The 17,837-nt window shown below is 38.1% G+C and overlaps 1 protein-coding gene across 1 annotated transcript; it reads right to left on the reverse strand.

Annotated features, from left to right (window-relative positions):
* Positions 1-10,562: 10,562 nt before the first annotated feature.
* LOC100687152 (26S proteasome regulatory subunit 6A-like) lies at positions 10,563-11,925 on the reverse strand. The gene has a single exon (XM_038586520.1). The coding sequence runs from the start codon at positions 11,908-11,910 to the stop codon at positions 10,639-10,641; it is 1,272 nt and encodes a 423-aa protein (XP_038442448.1). The 5' UTR covers positions 11,911-11,925; the 3' UTR covers positions 10,563-10,638.
* Between the last annotated feature and the right edge of the window lie 5,912 nt (positions 11,926-17,837).

Consider the following 17,837-nt stretch of genomic DNA (forward strand, 5'->3'; position numbering starts at 1 on the left):
AAAATCCTAGAGAACACAGGCAATAATCTTTCTGACATCAGCCATAGCAACTTCTTACTGGATATGTCTCTTGGGGCAAGGGAAACAATAGATTTCCTCTGAATCTCAATAGAATCAGAGAAAGCATTTGACAAAATACAGCATCCATTCCTGATTAAAACTCTTCATACCATAGGGATAGAGGGTATATATCTCAACGTCATAAAAATCTATCTATGAAAAGCCCACAGCAAATGTCATTCTCAATGGGGAAAAACTGAGAACTTTCCCCTTCAGGTCAGGAAATCAACAGGGTGACCACTCTCAAAACAGTTGTTCAATGTAGTACTCAAAGTTCCAGCCTCAGAAATCACACAACAAAAAGGATTTAAAAGCAGTCAAAATGGCAAAGAAGTCAAACTCTCACTCTTCACAGGTGACAGGATATCGTATATAGAGAACCCAAAAGATTCCACCCTCAAATTGGTAGAACTCAAACAGCAATTCGGCAATGTGACAGGATACAAAATCAATGCACAGAAATCAGTTGCATTTCTATACACTAACAATGAGACTAAAGAAAGAGAAATTAAGGAATCTATCCCATTTACAATTACACCAAAAACCATAAGCTCCCTAGAAATAAACCTAATCAAAGGATTTGTATTCTAAAAACTATAGAACAGTTATGAAAGCAATTGTGGAAGGCAGAAGGAAGTGGAAAAGCATTCCATGCTTATGGATTGGAAGAATAAACATTGTGAAAATGTCTATGCTACTCAGAGCAATTTACACATTCCATGCAATCCCTATCAAAATCCCATGGATTTTCTTCATAGAGCTGGAACAAATAATCCTAAGATCTGTATGGAACCAGAAAGAAACCCGAATCGTCAGAGGAATGGTGAAAAAGAAAACCAAGGCCGGGGGCATCCCAATGCCTGGTTTCAAGCTGTATTACAAAGCTATTATCATCAAGACAGTATGGTACTGGCACAAAAACAGACACATAGATCAATGGAACAGAATAAATAACCCAGAAATGGACCCTCTACACTATGGTCAACTAATCCTTGACAAAGTAGGAAAGAGTATCCAATGGGAAAAAAAAGACAGTCTCTTCAATAAGTGATGCTGGGAAAATTGGAGAGGTAGATGTAGAAGAATACAACTGGACCATTTTCTTACATCATACACTAAAATAAATTCAAAATGGATGAAAGACCCAAATATGAGACAAGAATCCATCAAAATCCTAGAGGGGTGCATAGTCAGCAACCTCTTCGACCTCGGCCACAGCATTTTTTTTTTTTTTTTTGCTAGGCACATCTTCAAAGGCAAGGAAAACAAAAGTAAAAATGAATTATCAGACTTCATCAAGATAAAAAACTTCTGCACAGCAAAGGAACCAGTCAACAAAACTACAACACAACCTGCAGAATGGGAGAAGATATTTGCAAATTATATATCAGGGCTAGTATACAAGATCTATAAAGAACTTATCAATTTCAACTCAGAAAACAAAAACTTCCAGTAAAAAATGGGCAGAAGACATAAACAGAAATTTCTCCAAAGACATTCAAATGGCCAACAGACACATGAAAAAATGTCACTTGGCATCAGGGAAATACAAATAAAAACCACAATGAGATACCACCTTACACTAGTCAGAATGGCTAAAATTACAAGACCAGAAACAACAAATTTTGGTGAGGATGTGGAGAAAGGGGAACTCTCTTACACTGTTGGTGGGAATGCAGGCTGGTACAGCCACTCTGGAAAACAGTGTGAGGTTCCTCAAAAAGTTAAAAATAGAGCTACCCTATGACTCAGCAATTGCACTACTGGGTATTTACCCCAAAGATACAGATGAAGTAAAATGCTGGGACACCTGCACCCTAATGTTCATAGTAGCAATGTCCATAATAGCCAAACTGTGGAAGGAGCCACAATATCCTTCAACAGATGAATGGATAAAGAAGATGTGATATTACTGGAATAATATGGAATAATATTATGGAATAATAATAATAATATGAATATTACTCAACCATCAGAAAGGATGAAATCTCACCATTTACATCTACATGGATGGAACTGGAGGGTATTTATGCTGAGTGAAATAAGTCAACCAGAGAAAGACAATTATTATATGGTTTCACTTATATGTGGAATATAAGGAATAGTGCAGAGGACCATATGGTAAGGGAGGAAAAACTGAATTGGAAGTCATCAGAGAGGGAGAAAAACTATGAAAGTCTCTTAAGTATAGGAAACAGGGTCTCCTGGCTGGTTCAGCAGTTGAGCATCTGCCTTCGGCTCAGGGCGTGATCTCGCTGTCTGGGATGGAGTCCCACATCGGGCTCCCTGCATGGAGCCTGCTTCTCCCTCTGCCTGTGTGTGTGTGTGTGTGTGTCTCATGAATAAATAAAATCTTTTAAAAAAGTATAGGAAACAAACTGAAGGATGCTGAGGGGAGGTGGTTTGAGGAATGGGGCACCTGGGTGATGGGTGGCACATGATATGAGGAGCACTAAATATTCTAAGCATCTGATGAATAATTGAACACTACATCAGAAACTAATTATGTACTATATGTTGGCTAATTGAATTTAAATTTTTAAATATTACAGTGAGATATCACATTCTTTTAGAAACGGTCTGGTTACATTCTTTTCCAAGTCCAGATTTCCCCAGCACCATTCATGTGAGAGACTGATATTTCTCTGTTGTATTTGCTTGATTCACATTTGCCATAGATTAATTGTCCATATATGTGTGGGTTTATTTTTGGGCTCTTAGTGTTGTTCCATTGTTTTGTGTGTCTGCATTCATAAAAATACTATACTGTTTTGATTACTATGGGTTTGTAGTATAGTTTGATTTCACAGAGCATGGTACCTTTGGCTTTGTTCTTAAGATTGTTTTGGCAAAAAAAAAAAGATTGTTTTGGCTATTCGGGATCTTTTGGGTTCTATACAAATTTTAGAATTCTTTATTCTAGTTTTCTGGAAAAGGCCATTGGCCATTGGAATTTTGATAGAGATTGCATTGAGTATGTAGATTGCTTTAGATATGGCATTTTAATAGTATTAATTCTTCCCATTCATTGGCATGAAATATATTTCCATTTACTTGTGTCTTCTTCAATTTCACTTATTATTGTCTTACAGTTTTCGTGTACAGATCTTTTACCTCCTTGATTAAATTTAATTCTAGTTATTTAATTTCTTGTGATACAATTATAAATGGTATTGATTTCTTAATTTCTATTTCTGATAGTTTGTTATTAGTTTATGCCACGGATTCCTGCATATTGATTTTGCCACCTGTAATTTTACTGAATTTGTGTATTCTAACATCTTTTGGTGAAGACTAGAATTTCCTTTATATAGTATTATGTCATCTGCAAATAGTGACAATTTTACTTTTCCTTTCTGATTTGGATACCTTTTATTTATTTTTCTTCCCTTACTGCTGTTGCTAGGACTTCCAATATCACATTGGATAAAATGGCAAGAATGAGCTTCCTTTTCTTGTTCTGACCTTAGAGGAGAAGTCTTCAGTTTTTATGATTGAATATGATGTTAGGTATGGATTTATAATATTTGGCCTTTATTATGTTGATGTACATCCTTCTATACCCCACTTTGTAGAGATTTTTTATCATAAATGGATGTCTAATTATGTTAAATGATTTCTACACATCTATATCTTGAGTACATGGGGTTTATTTTATTTTATTTATTTATTCATGAGAGACACTGAAAAAGGCAGAAACATAGGCAAAGGGAGAAGCAGGCTCTCTGTGGGGAGCCCAATGTGAGACTCTATCTCGGAACCTCAGGATCATGACCTGAGCTGAAGCCATATGCTTAACCAACTGAGCTATCCTGGCATCCCTGGTATATGCTTCTTTTAATGTGTTTTGAATTCAATTTGCTAACATTTGGTTGAAGATTCTAGCATTTATATTCATCAAGGAGATTGGTCTATAATTTTCCTTTTTCATATTGTGCTTGTCTGGTTTTACTATCAAAGTAATGCTAGCCTTGTAAAATGATTTTGGAAGCCATCTCCAATTTTTTTAGGATTTGAGAAGGATAGACAATAAATCTACTTTGAATGTTTGGTAGAATTCACAAGTAAAACCATTTAGTTTGGGAATTTTGTTTTTTAAGAATTTTTGATTACTTATTTAATCTCCTTGCTAGAAATTGCTCTATTCATATATTCTTTTTCTTCATGAATCAGTCTTATAACATTGCATGTTTCAAAAATGAACTTTTGGGACTTCATCAAGATAAGAAGCTTTTGCACAGCAAAGGATACAGTCAACAAAACTAAAAGACAACCTACAGAATTCCCAGATAGATATTTGCAAATAGCATATCAGATAAAGGGATAGTTTCCAAGATCTATAAAGAACTTATTAAACTCAACACCAAAGAAACAAACAATCCAATCATGAAATGGGCAAAAGACATGAACAGAAATCTCACAGAGGAAGGCATAGACATGGCCAACATGCACATGAGAAAATGCTCTGCATCACTTGCCATCAGGGAAATACAAATCAAAACCACAATGAGATACCACCTCACACCAGTGAGAATGGGGAAAATTAACAAGGCAGGAAACCACAAATGTTGGAGAGGATGCGGAGAAAAGGGAACCCTCTTACACTGTTGGTGGGAATGTGAACTGGTGTAGCCACTCGGAAAACTGTGTGAAGGTTCCTCAAAGAGTTAAAAATAGATCTGCCCTACGACCCAGCAATTGCACTGTTGGGGATTTACCCCAAAGATTCAGATGCAATGAAACGCCGGGACACCTGCACCCCAATGTTTATAGCAGCAATGTCCACAATAGCCAAACTGTGGAATGAGCCTCGGTGTCCATCGAAAGGTGAATGGATAAAGAAGATGTGGTTTATGTATACAATGGAATATTACTCAGCCGTTAGAAACGACAAATACCCACCATTTGCTTCAACGTGGATGGAACTGGAGGGTATTATGCTGAGTGAAGTAAGTCAATCGAAGAAGGACAAACAGTGTATGTTCTCATTCATTTGGGGAATATAAATAATAGTGAAAGGGAATAGAAGGGAAGAGAGAAGAAATGTGTGGGAAATATCAGAAAGGGAGACAGAACATAAAGACTCCTAACTCTGGGAAACGAACTAGGGGTGGTGGAAGGGGAGGAGGGCAGGGGATGGGGGTGAATGGGTGACGGGCACTGAGGGGGGCACTTGACGGGATGAGCACTGGGTGTTATTCTGTATGTTGGTAAATTGAACACCAATAAAAATAAATTTTTTATAAAAATATATATAATGATATATAAAGAGAAAAAATAACATTGCATGTTTCTAGAGATTTATCCATTACCTGTAAATTGTCCAATTTGTTGGTGTGTAATTGTTCATAATTGTTTCTTATAATCCTTTCTACATAAGTTGTATCAGATGTAACTTCTCTTTCATCAAATTTTATTTATTTTAGCCCTCTCTCTCTTTTCTTGGTGAATTTAGCTAAAAGTTTGTCATTTTTTTTTTATATTTGCAAAGAACCAGCTCTTGGTTTTGTTGATTTTTTCCATTGTCTTTTTGGTCTCTATTTTATTTTTTTAATCCTTTAAAAGATTTTATTTATTTAGTCGAGAGAAAGAGAGAGAGAGAGAGAGACAGGCAGAGGGAGAAGCAGGCTCCACACAAGGAGCCCGATGTGGGACTCAATCCCAAGACCCCAGGATCATGCCCCAAGCCGAAGGCAGACAATCAACTGCTGAGCCACCCAGGCGTCCTCCCTGGTCTCTATATTATTACATATGCTCTGATCTTGATCATTTTTTTCCTTCTATTAACTTCAGGTTTTGTTCATTCTTTTTCTAGTTACCTGAGATGTAAAGTTATGCTTTAAATAAAGATAAATAAAGTTAAATGGAGATTTAAGATTTTTTTTCTTTTTCCTTTTTAAATTATTTATTTGTTTATTTATTTATTTTGTATGTATATTTTTACTGGAGTTCGATTTGCTAACATATAGTATAACACCCAGTGCTCATCCTGTCAAGTGCCCCCCTCAGTGCCCGTCACCCAGTCATCCTATCCCCCCACTCACCTCCCCTTCCTCTACATCTTGTTTGTTTCCCAGAGTTAGGAGTCTCTCATGTTTTGTCACCCTCTCTGATTTATTGATTTTTTTACGTAGGACTGTATTGCTATAAACTTCCCACTTTGGACTGCTTTTACCATATCCCATAGGTTCTGATATGTCATAGTTCTGTTTTCTTTTGTCTCTAGGTATTTTTTAAAAACTGTGTCCTTTTATTCCTTCAATGAACCATTGGTTGTTCAGTTGCATGTTGTTTAATCTCCACATTTTTGTGGGGTTTTTTTCCCCAGTTTTCTTGTCATCATTTTCTAATTTCATTCCACTCTGGTCAGAAAAGATGCTTGAGATGATTTCAGTCTTTCAAATGTGGTGGTACTTGTTTTATGGGTAATCTGTGTTTTATCCTAAAGATTATTCCATGTGCACTTGAAAAGAATGTGCATTCTGCTATTTTGGATGTTATGCTCTGTATATATCCATTATGTCCATTTGGTCTAATGCGCTGTTTAAGGCTGATGTTTCTTTATTGATTTTTTTGTCTGGATGATCCATCCATAGATGTAGGTAGGGTGCTAAAGTTCCCTAATATTAGTGCCAATTTTTCTCATTAGGATTGTTAATATTTGCTTTATATATGTTAGTGCTCTTATATTGAGTGCACGTTATTAATATTTTATCTTTTGCTGGATTGACCCCTTTATCATTAATGAAATGCTATCCTTTGTCTTTTTATAGTCTCTGTTTTAAAGTCTATTCTGAGCAAAATAAGTCAATCAGAGAAAGATAATTATCAAATGTTTTCACTCTTATGAGGAATATAAGAACAGTGCAGAGGATCACAGAGCAAGGGAGGGAAAAGAGAATGGGAGGAAATCAGAGAGGGAGACAAACCATGAGAGGCTCAGGAAAAATACTGAGGTTTTCTGGAGGGGTGGTGGGTGGGAGGATGGAGTAACTGGGTGATGGGCATTAAGGAAGGCACATGATGTGATGAGCACTGGGTGTTATATGCAACTGATGAACTACTGACCTCTATATCTGAAATTAATGATGCAGTATATTTTGACTAATTGAACTTAAATAAAATAGAAAAAGAAAAAAGTCTTTTTGTCTGGTATGATGATGGTTTCACCAACTTTCTTTTTATTTCTATTTCTATGGAATATTTTCTCCATCTCTGTACTTTCAGTTTGTGTGTGTCCTTACTTCTGAAGTGAGTATCTTATAGGAAGCATATAGATAGGTCATAACTTTTAACTTGTTTAGCCACTTGATGTCTTTTAGAGAATTTAGTCTATTTACACATGAAGTTATTATTGATAGGTATGTACTTACTGCTCTTTTGTTCATTGTTTTTTGGCCTTTTAATAGCTCCATTCTGTTTCATTTTTTCTTTCTGTATTCCCTTGTGGTTTGATAGTTTCCTTTAGTATTATGTTTACATTCCTTTCTCATTTTCTATTGTGTATTTACTGTAAATTTTTCCTTTGTGGTTATGATGAGGTTTGCATGTAACATTCTATGTATATAATGGTCAGTTTTAAGTTGCTAGGAACTTAAATTTGTTTTTTCCCCTTTTTTAAATAATAAATTTATTTTTTATTGGTGTTCAATTTACCAACATACAGAATAACACCCAGTGCTCATCCCGTCAAGTGCCCCCCTCAGTGCCCGTCACCCATTAGGAACTTAAATTTGAACACATTCCAAAACATTACATTTTTACTCCCCCCTCACATTTTATATTATTGATTTCACATTTTATATGTTTTTTATTTTATGTATCCCTCAATTATTACAGTTTTAGTTAATTTTACTACTTTTGTCTTTTGAATTTATACGTTTTATAAGCGATTGATCCACTATCGTTATTATATATTTATCTCTCCCAGTGAGATTTTTACTTTTGCACATTTTTTGTTATTAATTGGTGCCATTTCTTTTCAGCTTTACAAAGTTCCTTTCACATTTTTTGTAATGCTGGTTTAGTGCTGAAACTCCTTTAGTTATCTGAAAGACTCAATCTGTCCTTCAACTTTGCCAGGCAGGAACCACTTAGTTGGATTTTTCTTTTCCTTTCAGCAGTTTGAATATATCATACTACTCTCTTTTGGACTACAAAGTTTGTACTGAAAAATCTGTTGAGAGCCTTATAGTGTCTTTCCTTGCATATAACACATAGTTTTTGTTGGTGGTGGTGGTGATGCTGTTTTGTTTGTTTTGGTGTTTTTAAGATGGTCTATATTTAATGTTTACCATTTCAATTACACTGTGTGTTGATGTAGATCTCTTCAGATTATCATATTTGTAAGTCTTTGGGCTTCCTCCATCTGGATGCCTATTTCTTTCCCCAGGGGAGGTAAATTCATTTTCTTTTATTTATTATTTATTATTACTATTTATTCTTAAAAAGACTTCTGGCCCATTCTCTCTTCTTCTGGGACCCTTGTAACAATGTTTTTTTAAATTTATTTCTGTTGATGTTGTTCCAAAGGTCTTTTAAGGTATTGTGAACTTATTTTTTTCCTGTTGCAGTTCCGCCTGGGTGAGTTTCATTCTTTTATTTTCCAGCTCATGATCCATTCTCCTGCTGCATCCAATATGCTGTTAAGGCCTCTAGAGTATTTTTTTGTGTGTGTTTAGTAATTATATTCTTCAGCTTGATGACTTCTTTTTGGTACTTTCTTCTACTTTATATCTCTTTTTGAAGTTCTTACTGTGTTTGTCCATTCTTCTCCTAAGTTTGGTGAGCATCTTTATGACCATTACCTTGAACTCTTTATCAGGTAGATTGCTTATCCAGAGATAAGCTTCATTAAGGTCTTTTTCAGAGAGTCTGTCTTGTTCTTTCATTTGAAACATATTCCTCTGCCTCCTCATTTTGCTTGGCTCTTGGTGTTTGATTCTGTGTATTAGAAAATTCAACTACCTCTCCCAGTCTTGAAGAAGAGGTCTTGTATAGATGTCCCATGGAGCTCAGAAGCCTTATCCCCTTCAGTCACCAGAGCCAGATGCTCAAGGGGCATCCTCTGTGTGAGCAACATGTGCTCACCTGTTGTATTGGAGCCAGGGCTGTGGTAGAGGGTAGGGCAAGGCTCTTGCCCAGCACAGATGTGGCATGTGGCTTTGGAATGGTGTGGGTGGGGCTCTCAATTTGCCCAGCATGGGATATGACAGCAGCTTGGGATGAATGGATCCTTCAGTGGGGCACACGATCCAGGGCTAACAGGTTAGAGGAAGAGTTACAAAATAGCACCCACCAGTGCCAGTATTAGCAATTAGAATGAGATCACAAAAATGACACCCATCAGTATCTCTGTCCCCAGGGATCCCTGGGTGGCGCAGTGGTTTGGTGCCTGCCTTTGGCCCAGGGCGCGATCCTGGAGACCCGGGATCGAATCCCACGTCGGGCTCCCGGTGCATGGAGACTGCTTCTCCCTCTGCCTGTGTCTCTGCCTCTCTCTCTGTGTGTGACTATCATAAAAAAAAAAATTAAAAGTATCTCTGTCCCCAGAGTGAGTGTGAACATATTTCTGCCTCTCCAATAGATACTTTTAACATTAGTAAATAGGTCTCCTTCACATATGATCCAGGAGCTTTTCAAACTGGTAATTTTGTTCTTGGTCTCAGGGTAGGCTAGTCTGTGAGTGAACCCTGTAAAAGTACGTTCTCCATTCTCTACATTTCTATGAAGTTCCTGGATATAATCCCTATTGGTTTTCAAAGGCGGATAATTTGGGAGCTGTTTCTCTTATGTAGGATTTATTGATTGAGATGCCTGATGTGAAACACAGACTCCTTATTTCTCAGGAAAAAGTTCCATATTCATAAGATTTCTCCCTATTGTGGACTGCTGCACCTGGGAAGTTTTTTGTTTGTTTCTTTGTCTTTGGTGAGAGTATATCTCTGCCTTTCGAACCTGTTCTGATGCTGTCTTTTTATGATTTGTTGTGGAGGGTCTGTTCATCCATTTTTAGGTCTTTTTCAGAAGAAAATATTTATATGTATTTGTAAACTTGTGTTCACGGGAGGATGTGAGTTCTGTATCTTTATATGCTGTCATCTTGAACCACTTCACACTAGATTCCCAGATTTTTAAAATATTTTTCAGTTTTGAAAAACTGATTTGATTCTTTTGGATATATACCCAGAATTGGAATTGGTGGATCATCTGGTATTTCTATTTTTTTTTTAATTTTTTGAGGAACTGTTTTCAATAGTGACTGCACAATTTTACAATCTCACCAACAGTGCAAAAGGATTCTACTTTCTCCACAACCTTGCCAACACTTATTATTTTCTGATTTTTATAGTAGCTATTCTAATGGCTGTGAGGTGGTATTTTACTGTGCTTTTGATTTCATTTTCCTAATTAATAATGTTAAGCATCTTTGGATGTGATATTAGCTATTTCTATAACTTTGGAGAAATGTTTATTCAAATCTTTTGCTCATTTTTTTTTTTTTAGGGACCTGAAACCATCTTTTATTTTGAATTTTAACCAGCACCAGACCAGGGAGCAGGTGTGGGGAGCAACCTCCTAGGCGTAGTACTGCAGGTTGGCTTTCTTCTTGGCCTGCACCTCTAGGATGCCTTCCATGTAGTCCTCATGCGTGAGCTCCGTGGTACCCCTGCGCAGCGCGATCATGCCCGCCTCCACACACACGGCCTTGCACTGGGCCCCATTGAAGTCATCCATACAGCGGGCCAGCTCCTCGTAGTTCACATCAGGACTGACATTCATCTTGCGGGAGTGGATCTGCATGATTCTGGCCCGGGCCTCCTCGTTGGGCATTGGGAATTCAATCTTCTGGTCCAGACGGCCTGAGCGGAGCAGTGCAGGGTCGAGGATGTCCACCCTGTTGGTGGCTGCAATGACCTTTACTTGAGTGTTGGGTTGGAACCCATCCAGCTGGTTCAGAAGCTCCAACATTGTCCTCTGCACCTCCCGATCTCCGGCCTTCTCACTGTCAAAGCGCTTAGTGCCAGTGGCATCCAGCTCATCAATGAAGATAATGGATGGCGCTTTCTCCTTGGCCAGGGCAAAGGCATCCCGGACCAGCTTGGCACCATCCCCAATGAACATCTGCACCAGCTGGGGGCCAGCCAGCTTCAGGAAGGTAGCCTTGGTTTGTGCAGCGCAAGCCCGGGCCAGCAGCGTCTTCCCTGTACCTGGGGGGCCATACATCAACACCCCTTTTGGAGGCTGGATCCCCAAGTTCTCGAACTTCTCCTTGTGGTTCATTGGCAAGACAATAGCCTCCACCAGCTCCTGAATCTGCTTATCCAGGCCCCCGATGTCACTATATTGTTCCGTGGGCCTCTCATCCACCTCCATGGCCTTCACCCGTGAGTCATACTCTGTGGGCAGGGTCTCCAGGATCAGATAGGAGTCTTTGTTCACACCCACCAAATCTCCTGGCTTTAGCTTTTCAGCATCCACCAACCCAATCACAGGCAAGAAGTATGTCTGTCGTGTAGAGGTTTTGATCACTGCACATTTACCCTTCCTCTGAGAATCCAGGTCAATATTGGCACCATCCTCTTCTTGGTCATTGGGATGAACATCTAAAAGCTCGATGACGTTGGAGACAAGATATGGCAAGGTCTTGTTCACTTTGATTTTCTCACTGTTCTCTTTGATCTTGTCTTTCATGGCCTGAAGTTCATGGGTAACTCGCAACACTTCACTCTTCATGATCTTGATCTCACTGTCCAGCAGCCGTGTGCGCTGGATAATCTCTTCTGTGGACATCTTGAGCACCTCCTCCCCGATTCCATCTTGCTCAGCCTCATCCCACACGGTCGCCATCTTCTCCTGCCGAGTCACATCCTCCTCTTTTGTTCATTTTAATCAGTCAATTTGTTGTTGAGTTATACACTTTTTAAAATATATTCTGGATATTTATCACATAAGATATCCGAATAAGTTTTGAATATTATATATTTGATTCTTGACATAAACATTAGGAGGGAGTTAGGGCATGGTTTATAATTATTCTCAAGGTTATAGGTCACAAAATTAAGTTCAGAGATGAGTAATGATGTCCCAAGGTCTCATAGTGAGCAAAGACATATAGCCAAGACTAGGAACAAGGTCTATTGTCTTGATGATCTTAGAATTCAGGTCTTGAAGGGCCCTTCAAGACTAATGAAATCTGAGTACCTACTTCCTGTTAGAGAGAAAATGTTAAGGCCTAGAGAGCAGGAGTAATCTTTACAAGATTACACAGTGTGTCAGTTGCAGAACATGATATATGATCCAGCTTTCCTGATTCCCAGTTTGGTAACTTCTCCATTAGACTTTATATTTTTTAATTTTTTAATTTTTTTCCATTAGACTTTTTAGCAGAGAACAGTTTGGCACAGTGCAAAAGGTTGTATCTGCTGCCTACCTCTTAAGGAACTGCTAATTTCCTTCAATGACTCAATCTTCAAAGGATGAAGACTGGGTGGTAAGATCTGCGGGGCCATCTGCTTTTCTCAGGATCTAAGAATGAGAGCAGTTTGACTGTTAGAGGCATCAGATTAAAAGTATTTTTAGCTAGTGTTCAATAGGGGTGAATAAATACCTGTAGAGTCCATGTTGGCTTCTCCATAGTCACTTGCAGACCTGCCTGCCTGCCAAAGGATATTGAAATGCCAAAAAGGAGAGGCTATCTAGAAGAACTTTAATGTTTTTCAACTAGAAGGATGCAACCTTCTAGTCTTTAAAAAGTTCTTGCATGTGTTGGATTATGTGAGCTTCACAACAGTCCTATGAAACTACTTCATTACCATCATTTTGGAAATGAAGAAACAGGCATATAGAGGATATATGACTCTTGAAATCACATAGCTGTGAAGATATACCAAATCAATCTGACTCCAAGGGCTATGTCTTCATCACTCTTTTCTATGGACTATGGAGGAGACAAAGGTAGTATGTGACATCAGCTAACGTTCACAGAGACTGCTTAGGTCCTTAAATATCCAGGTTTCTTTAACTGATTTTATCTTAGTGACCTGAAATCTCGAGGCCATAAACCAATCATTAAACCAATGCTTTGTCTATAACAGCGGTTCTTAAATTGTGGCCTCGTGAGCCAGCATTACCTAAAGTTCTTATTAAAAATGCACATTTTCTACTCCCACCTAAACCTACTGATCAAAATCTTTGGGAGTATGGTCCTGCAATCTGTGTTTAACAAGAAAGTCATGTGGCTTCTATAGGTCTCAATTTCTTCATTTCTTTTTTTTTTAAGATTTTATTTATTTATTCATGAGAGACACACACACACAGAGAGACAGAGAGAGACAGAGAGAGAGAGACAGAAAGAGAGAGGCAGAGACACAGGCAGAGGGAGAAGCAAGCTCCATGCAGGGAGCCTGATGTGGGACTCGATTCTGGGACTCCAGGATCATGACCCTGGGCCAAAGGCAGGTGCTAAACCACTGAACCACCCAGGCATCCCCCAATTTCTTCATTTCTAAAACAGAAGTTATAAAGCAGTTTTATAGGGCTGTTGTAAAGCTCATGTAAGCCAACACATGCAAGAACTTTATGAAAACTAGGTTTGCATAAATAGAAAAACGTTTTAAAAGAGTAGCAAAGTTCTTTTGGATCACCTCTCCTTCTTGGTATGCACCTTTGTGAAAGTGGGAACTTCACCTGAATTTTCCTGAAAAAATATTCAATTACCTGCCTCGGTTTGTCAGTATAGACCTAGTCCAGGTGACCTATTATGCCCCAGTGTTCCCATCTGTAAAAAGAAGTGGCATGCGTCATCAAATTTTCTTGGATTTATGAGGAAGACCAAAGCTTGAGTAACAATGGTGACAGTATGGAATAAAGAGGCAGACAGATCAGGTTTGACTCCTACCTCTTAACTGTGAGATGCTTCTTTCCTTACCTCAGTTTCTTCACCTGTAAAGGGAAGTATCCATCCTTCACATAGTGCTGTTTTGAAACTCAAAGAAGATAATGGAAGTGAATTGTCTTAAACATTGTGGATTGTTACGCAATGCAGGCAGGAAATTCCATTGTGTAGACATTCTCCTTGTTATCATTGTCACTAGTTGAGATCCAAAGTCCAGAGAATGGATGGCTCTACAATGTCCAGGCAATAGGTAAGCTTACTATTGGTTACCTATACCACTGTCCAAAGCAGAGATCCATGGAGTTAACCTACACAATCAGTATACATCCACTGCCAGGTTCCTGCTCATATCTGTTCAATTGTTCATCCCCAGATCATAATATTATGTCAGGTCCTGTGTTATGTTACCAGTCTAAACTGTATCTCCTTCCAAAATAAAGTGCTCCTAAAGCCTAGATTACCATGCTTTATTCCAAATGACTCCACCATCACTGATTCTGACTCAAAGGCAATCAATCTTAGGCTGGCCTAGAACTTACGACCTGTTTGGTTTGTCACAAAAAATTAACTGAGCCAATCAGATTCTTCTTGTTACTCTCTTATTAGAACTAAAAGATATGAAAAAGAAATAAGCAACTAGTAGTAAGAGCTAGAACTGAAAGTCACCAGGTTAAGTTGGTGCAGGAAAGTTAGAGTGTACTCTGTTAAAGCTAAAGTTATGAGGGAGTCAATTGGTAATGGAACTGAAAAAAAGTAGAGTAGCTGAATTATACTAATGAATGTTCATTTACGAATTCCAATTATCTCAGTCTCAATTCCAGAGATCTCAATCTCTTTTGTTTCTTAAGTTCACTTCTTCTGTGTTAGGCCTCCTATAGCCTCACAATAAATTTTATTTTACTTAAAGATCTCTGATCTGACTAAAACAAAGCAGTTATTAAGCAGCTCCTTTTTTCACAGTTCTCCATCCTCTCAACCTTCAGCACTGAGAAGCATGCAGAATGAGCTAAACAAATAGGATCTTGCTTATGACAAACCAGGCCAAAGAAGAAAAAGAAGAAAAGCACTCTTGAATGCCTACTACAAGTGATAAACTGTGTCTGCTACATTACCTAGATCACGTCCCCTAATTCCCACAGTAACCTCAGGAGGTAGATATCTCTATCTTTATGAGAAAATGAAGACTCTGAGAAGGAAAATGATTTGCTCCAGGTCAATACTTGAAATCAGTCTTCTGGAGTTAGAGTCTGGACTTTTTCTACTATACATCACTAATTTGATATCCTGTATCAGTAGTTTTCAAATTTAGTCGATTATGAGAATGTCCTAGGGATTCTTTCTTAAAATTACAGATGTCCTGCCTAATTCATACTCTCTTCTCCCTTCAACCTCAGATTCAAGATGGATCCCAAGCATATGGATTTTTTAGACACTTCCTTTGTGATTCTGATCAGCCAGTATGAAGATCAGTATGTTTGAAAACCACTGTTTCAGACTATATTTAGATTTGAAGAAAGCATACAATCACTCTTTCACCATCCCATGCTTTCCTTTCTTACATTTATTTGAGTAAAATTAGTGAAATATTCTACTAGAGTTACTTGATGCAAGGATTTGAAAAATACAAGTCTGGTCACAAAGAGATTTTGCATAATACTATCACTGCTTGAAAGTAACTTTCATGGTTTCATTAAAATAGTTGAATGTAATCTAATTATCCTCATTTTACAGATGAGAAGACGGAAGTCAAATAAGTTAAGTGACTTAACAAAGGATGGCCAACAGAGACAAAGCCAAGATCAGAAATATAGATCCTATAAGGCCAGTGCCCTTATTTGCTCTAAAGGCTTTTTCTCATCTTTAATTACAATTTTTATTCTTCCACAGCCTGGTTTCTTTTCAACCTGTTCATACTTCTTCCGAGTGCAGGACCTGGGAGCCCTATTTATTCTGTATAGCTTCACTAACATGTAGTTGGCCTGTGGCCTCTGTTCCAACAAAATGTGTGGGAGAGGATACTGTGCAAACATGCCCTAGCACACCTGTCTCAGGCTCTGTTACTTCCCTAAGGGTTCTGGCCCTTCCATAAGAGCACACCAGCAGCACATTTTGGGCCAAAATGAAACTTACAATTTGCAGTTGAGACAGTTCTCAAAAGTAGCAGAGATTTTTTTTCAGATATACGGTGTCTCCAATCCAAGCAACTGCATTATATAACCTTACAGTGGTGGTGGTAGGAGTCCTATGTAGAATTGACCAACACTGAAAAATCAGAAAATCATGTAGTGTCATGTGAAGAACACTAGTCTGGAAGTCAACACATCAGGTTACCAATATCACCATTTTTGGGTCTCAGTGTCCCTACCAATAAAAGGAAAAGATTAGGGTCTGTCATTTCTAACGTCTTTTTCAGCTTTTAAATTTTGCATTCTATGCAATTAACTCTTTACAAAATGCTTTAGATGTCTGCAAGACTTGGTTAGAGAGTGGATCAGACTCCAAGCCTGGGTCATTAAACAGGGCAAAAAACCTAGGGAATGTCAGCTATGCAGGCAAAATTTCAAGATTGGTATTTTCCTCCTATTTGATGTTTTAGGGAAGAAGAAAGTGAGTGTAAACTGAATTGAAAATTATAGGAGTTTTTTTTCACTAGTATAATTTGCACTCTGTAAATGATCTAATTAACTATCTGAATTATTCTGAGTTGGACTACATTATGGCCCACCCATGTTTTTCTCCATCCTTATCTTTGAGTCCTCTCTTCTTTGTGGCAGATGGAAAAACTTTGGCATATAAAAGGTTGAGGTGGTGGTGAGAAGTTACTCTGAGAAAAAATTAATCTTTTATCCTTGGCAGAGATAGCACTGAGAAATATTTATTTAAGCAGTTATCTAACCAATAAACATTTCCAGAGCACCTACTATATGCCAAAGACTATTCTAGGCACTCGTAATGTAGAAATGAATGAAGTACATAATAATTCAGAACAATCATATGAGCTTTCTATTTTCCTGTCCTGGGTTGCACAACTCATGCTTGGCATGGACAAAGTACTGGCCAAGATTCTGACCCTCAAGAGGGGGACAGAGAAGTGGTGACAATAAAATTTGTAGTTACTCTTTGTATGCCCTCAATTGGCCGACAAAGTCTATATCCCAAAGGGACTAGCAGAACATATCAGCTGTACAATCAGCAAATGTAATGCACAAATTCCATATGAAGGATTTCTACCATCTCCTTGATCTTAAATTACATGGTCTAAAATATCCAAGAGTGTATCATTAGCTCTTGATTTGTCCATTCTTCTCTTTTGATGAATTTCCCTACTATCCACCCTCACTCCTTTTCCTTGATAAATAGAAAACTTTTCTAAAGGGTAAATCTGGGCATTTCTGGGATTTACACTGAGGAATTCTCAGGGTAAATAACTAAAGTGAAAAAGACAACTTTCCAGAAGACAGTGTTAGAGATCTGGAACCACTGTCCCTTCCCACCTGAGTTTCCCCCTCCACAAAATTGTTTTCTAGTCATGACTTGGAGCAAGTCATGGGGTTTTTATATAATGAGGCTTGTGACTGAAGGCATTGAAGGAATTTGGAAATTTAAACTTTTTCCTACTTACTCTGCCAAAGGTAGACCATGTGTTTTCTGATCCTGGAATAAGGGTCTAAGACTTTTCCACATGCTATCACTCTAGGCCTGGATAATGCTGAGGCTTAAGGTCAGAATCATGATCAATCAGAACTCATCTCACATTGTTTAATAGAAGCCAATAATGCAGATATCCTTCTAAGGAATTTTTGTCAAGGTAATTTTCCCACAAATGTCATGCCCATCTTCCAAAAGAATAAGGAATTTGGGGGATTTAAAATAAGTGAAG

The sequence above is a fragment of the Canis lupus genome, chromosome X (assembly GCF_011100685.1).
Source record: "Canis lupus familiaris isolate Mischka breed German Shepherd chromosome X, alternate assembly UU_Cfam_GSD_1.0, whole genome shotgun sequence".
Lineage (NCBI taxonomy): Eukaryota > Metazoa > Chordata > Mammalia > Carnivora > Canidae > Canis > Canis lupus.

Excerpts from the sequence above, each read along its gene's own strand:
- LOC100687152 (XM_038586520.1), bottom strand. The coding sequence starts at position 11,910 with ATGGCGACCGTGTGGGATGAGGCTGAGCAAGATGGAATCGGGGAGGAG.